At 41.8% G+C, this 5,000-nt stretch overlaps 2 protein-coding genes across 2 annotated transcripts in view; both read right to left on the bottom strand.

The window, feature by feature from the left end:
• ppp1cb (protein phosphatase 1, catalytic subunit, beta isozyme) overlaps nt 1-1,453 on the bottom strand; it is a 15,895-nt gene extending 14,442 nt beyond the window's left edge. The window contains exons 1-2 of the mRNA XM_053633141.1: nt 1,350-1,453; nt 65-196 (exon numbers count right to left, since the gene is read on the bottom strand). Of these exons, the coding sequence (XP_053489116.1) occupies nt 65-196; nt 1,350-1,401 (184 nt within the window). The 5' untranslated portion in view covers nt 1,402-1,453. The remainder of the gene's footprint in view (nt 1-64; nt 197-1,349) is intronic.
• A 1,301-nt stretch (nt 1,454-2,754) lies between these two features.
• plb1 (phospholipase B1) overlaps nt 2,755-5,000 on the bottom strand; it is a 31,431-nt gene continuing 29,185 nt past the window's right edge. The window contains exons 40-42 of the mRNA XM_053633417.1: nt 4,785-4,880; nt 3,680-3,754; nt 2,755-3,356 (exon numbers count right to left, since the gene is read on the bottom strand). Coding sequence (XP_053489392.1) covers nt 3,105-3,356; nt 3,680-3,754; nt 4,785-4,880 — 423 coding nt within the window. The 3' untranslated portion in view covers nt 2,755-3,104. The remainder of the gene's footprint in view (nt 3,357-3,679; nt 3,755-4,784; nt 4,881-5,000) is intronic.

Here is a 5,000-nt window from a genome sequence, read left to right on the forward strand (position 1 = left end):
GAGAGACAGGGAGAGACAGACAGAGAGAGGGGGGATGAAGAGGAGGACGAGTTGGCAGCCATACCACAGATTTTGAGCGGTGCCTCGAGCTCCAGCAGGATGGGCTGACTGAGGAAGATCTCTCTGGATTTAATGCACAGACCTCGAACCTCGGCCTCCGTCATCTGGACGATCTTCCCTGGACGACATCCTCGCACTGAGGGAGGGACACACACACACACACTTCATCATCATCATCATCATCATCATTACATCACCACCGTTACACAAAATAATCATCAGCATGCTAGACACCAAGCAAAGCAGCGGATTACTGCCGCTGAGGACTCTGGCCTCTGATTGGTCAGAAGGTATCGACGAACTTCCTGTAACAGATTTACATCAACACACTCGTTAATCACCAACACCTCATCGTTTCTATAGCAACACCTGCTTCACTAGGGATTTCACAAACGGTTAAGTTTTCCCCAGTTTACGGAGGTGTTTCTTTTGTGTCAAACTTTTATGGAAGGAGTCTCCAGTGTCAGAGAGAAAGCTGTAACGCAAGAGGAATAAAACACTTCCTGTGTTACAGATCAGAGAAACACTGAGGAAAGTGCATTGTGTGGACAGTCTAAAACATATGACTGACTCTCTCACACACACACACACACACAGTGTTGTTAGTAACCCATTAAACCTGGCTGCTTTCACACAATACACGTGTAAAGAAGAGTTAACTATATACGTGCACAGTTCAACTGCGACGCGGTTTTATGTTGCATCGCGTTTCTAAGCAGCTTCAAATCATACAGATTAAAAGATCACAATTAGACGAATCCTAGATAAAGAAACGGATACGAGCTTTCATTATAACAGCCAGCAAACACAATACAATACACGTAAAGCCATATTTATATTATCTTTACGTAATATGAATATTTCCGCATCAACATTAAATCACAGAAAATACTAAAACTCAATACAGGAACGACGGAGCCGAGTCACAAGCCTGAATCGGTTCATTACTCGGTACCACTTTTTTATTTTAATTTTTTTAAATGACTCAGTTAGCCAGTTTAGCTGACCTGCAATACAATACGACTTTAATATTAATTTCAGAACGCGGTTGCTAAGCTAACGAACGTTGCTGTTTGTAAACATTAGCCGGCTACGCAAGCTAGCGCGCTAGCTGACTAGCCGCTAACACGACGCGCTCAACTGCAGAAATAAATAAATAAATAAATAAAAATGACGCACGGCTTTCCTGTTCGACAGAATTCGGACAGATAGAGAAGCAGGAAATGAATTAAGAGGAATAAAAATAAGATAAAATAAAATAACGATCAGCCAGCAGCACGAGTATTTACCTTCCAAGAGTCGAGAGATGAGGCTGTCTACGTTCAGTTCTCCCTCCGCCATCTTCTCTACCGAACTTTAGCGCTGCAATACGACACCGAACGTTAGAGGGCGCTGATAGTGCAACATTTATCTGTTTTATTATTTTTTTTATTCAGTGACCGCTAGAGGGCGCCGTTAACGCAATCATGCAATGCAATGTAATGTAATGCAATATACGTGATATAATCAGTGGTGGACAAAGTACTGAGAAACATTTATACTTTAAGTAAAAAAAAGAAAGAAAAAAAGACAAAAGTACTGAAGTGAAAGTAAAAAAAAAAGTGCTACTTTTAAATACCCAAGTGAAAAGTAAAGCTGCGTTCAAGGCGTGTTCACACCTACAGCGACTCGCAGCAACAATGCGACCGGATTTGGGCGTGTCCAATGACTTGGAAAGTTTAACTTTATGCAAATTTGGAGCGACTCGGTGCAGCGACTACCAATGGGAGTGAAGACGGTAGAGCGAACGTCATCCGTGGCCACCTTCGTTCTCGCTAACAGAAGCAGCGCCACTGTGGCAGAAGCCAATTAGTTTAGCTTAGGATCTTAGCGGGTTTAAAGCAAAAAATATATATAAATTAATTAAATAAATAAATAAACAATATTACTGGCACCCTGTCCAGGGTGTACTGAAGCTCTTTGCACGAAACAATTCAGACCAATTCAGGCAGCATGACGGATCGCGGATCACCGTCTTCACTCTCCCATTGACTACACCAAGTGGCTCCAAATATGCATAAAGTTAAACTATTCTCAGCTTTTCCACATCACTGGACACGCCAAAGTCTAGTCACTAACAGTCGCTCACGTCGCCGGAAGTCGCCAGCTCTGACTGAAAAGAAACCGTCTCCGGTCCGGTTCTATTGATATATAGCATATGGTCATTGGCTGTATAAAAAAACGAAGAGAGTTTCAGCAGAGAGGTTTTTTTTTAATGATGATGAGATCGTTTCTGGGCAACGACAGTCTAAGCAGTGTTTTATTTTTATTATTATTCTCTTTTCTCCTTCATACTATATGCTTTTGGCTAAGCAAATTCAGAAAATTAATATTCAGGGACCAAAAAGAGATGTTAATTTTAGTCTTTACCCATTAAAAAAATGTTATCCATTACATAATGAAAGGCACGTTGGTGCTAGATCATTGACTGTCCCTTAAATTCATCATAATTTATATTATAATTAATATTAATTTCCTTTAATTTTCTGTCTAAGTGTACGTTAATGTAACTTACACCAACAACTCCTTCAGTAATGTCGAAGTTGTTTGGATTTACTGACACCTGCTGGTCAAAACATGAAATTACAGCAGATCTCACATTCCTGTTTTGGCCAGGTCTCTGAGGCTCATTTCTGGACTCCATTGTTCATATTTTTCCTCTCTTCCAGTGTTTAACACACCTTAAACACACAGGTAAGGTAACGGAATACCTGATACAGGTGCGTCAGGTGCTGGGAACGAGAATAAAAAACAACAACACTCAAAACCAGCTGTGGCTTTTGAGGACTGGTTTGAGAAAGCCATTTAGAGAAATTGACCAAGATGACAATCATCACAATAAACACACAGAGAGAGAAGACTAGGCTAGCTCACTTTAATAAACAACAAATCATTTTATAATTAAATATTTTTTTTTCCATTTTATACATAATAAACCACGTGGGTATTTTGCATTTCTAGAATTGTATTTATACTTGAATAGAATTGGGTGCCAGTTTTAAAATTTAAAATTTGCTTTCGGAACCCTGTATCTGAACAGAGCTGAGTTTGTCGCTGCTCTTCTTCTTCCTCCGCTCGCTACAGGACAGAATGAACCAGGCCAAGACTCCGCCCACCACAGCTCCAGCCATCATCAACAGAGCAGCTACCCACGATGCCACTGAGCCGTGGGGGAAGATGGAAGATGGAATAGACACCGTTGGGTCAACAGGCTCAGAGTTAAAACTGTTTAATCGGGTAAAGATGAAGGGATGATCCTGAGAGAGAGAGAGAGAGAGAGAGAGAGAGAGAGAGTGTAAATGCATATACTTTACTGGGTTGCTATTTTCTCTATCTATCTATCTATCTATCTATCTATCTATGTATCTATGTATCTATCTATCTGTCTGTCTGTCTGTTGTCATGTGTCTTTCTGTCTGTGTGGTTTTCTGTCTGTCTGTGTCCATGTGTTTCCATCTGTGTGTTTCACTATCTTTGTGTCTATCTGCCTGTGTGTCTGTCTGTGTGTCTATCTGTCTTTCTGCAACTGTCTGGCTATCGCTCTGTATTTGTGTATGTATGTGTGCGTGTGTGTGTTTACCTGTGAGGGACAGTGTATCTTGCTGCGGTCGAAGGTGAAGTTGTTGTACGTCTGTTTGCTGCCCACTGGCTCCAACTGGCACAGAAGGGAAAAGACAATATGACAATATTAAAGGTGCAATCAGCAAAAATAATAACACGGACTAATAACAATTTATATGGACCAATGACTAGACATCGAGACAGGGAGTCAAAAGCGAAGCCAAAATGTCTCTGAGGCCCTCTAGTGGCTGGCTGCGGTACAATTTCTAACCCCGCCCATTCCATTCTCATGTTAGCGAATGGAGACTGAGCCAAACTTCCATCTTCATTTACGCCTCCACAAATTATTTTCAGGAATAGTGTCCTGTTCAGTTGATTCTCTCCCCAATATCTTCCCTTACGATAAATGTGTTATCTCCGTGCTAAATAAAAGGGCGTGGTTAATGAGGTGATCGATGGCTTCGGATCCTCACGCACGCGCGTACACGGACCTCATGAAAGCCGTGTCTCAGGATTAGATGAAAATCATGGAGAGAAGTGACCCCCCCCTCAAATAAGTTGTGTTAAGTGTAAATATTGACTGCTGTATTTATTTTTGGGAATCTTACGTTCGTTACTTACAGTACACTTACATTACCGTAAAACAAATAATAATAATACAAAATAATACACCAGCACAACAAATGCTAGACAAAGACCGCTACAAATGTCAGAACGTAAATACTAACACTCCTTAGCACTAATCATACGTGTCTCAGGTGAGCACTGGTGATGTGCAGGGGCTGATGGGTAAAATACTGTATTCCAGTGCTGACATAACAGAAGTCGCTTCAGAAACATGTCCTAGTGGCGGATTCTTTCTGACTTCATGTCTGGCCTGAAGCGTGTTTACGTGTTTCTATGCTCGACATTTGTTCCACGGCGTGAAAGCCATCTCAGCATGGTCTTGTTCTCAGAAGAGTGTGTGTCTGTTTGCGTCGGTGTGTATTTGTGTGTGTGTGAGTGTGTGTGCACTCAGCAGATTGTTCCACTGAGGAAAGGCCATCTCAGCATGGCGACACTGTCAGCAGAATTGTGTGAGTGTTTGTGTAAGTGTGCGTGTGTGCGTGTGCGTGTGTGCTCACCATATTGTTCCACAGTGCAATGGCCATCTCAGCATGACCACGCTCAGTGAAGTGGAAACAGTCCACTGAGAAGAAGCTCAGGTCTGGCTGCCGGTCCTGCAGGAAACACACACGGGTGTGAGTCCATTTTAGTGTGTGTGTGTGTGTGTGTGTGTGGATATTGACTAAGATTACTACACTCTTATTGGCTTCTTATAACCTTTTGTTAATGTAGAG

The sequence above is a fragment of the Ictalurus furcatus genome, chromosome 9 (genome assembly GCF_023375685.1).
Source record: "Ictalurus furcatus strain D&B chromosome 9, Billie_1.0, whole genome shotgun sequence".
Lineage (NCBI taxonomy): Eukaryota > Metazoa > Chordata > Actinopteri > Siluriformes > Ictaluridae > Ictalurus > Ictalurus furcatus.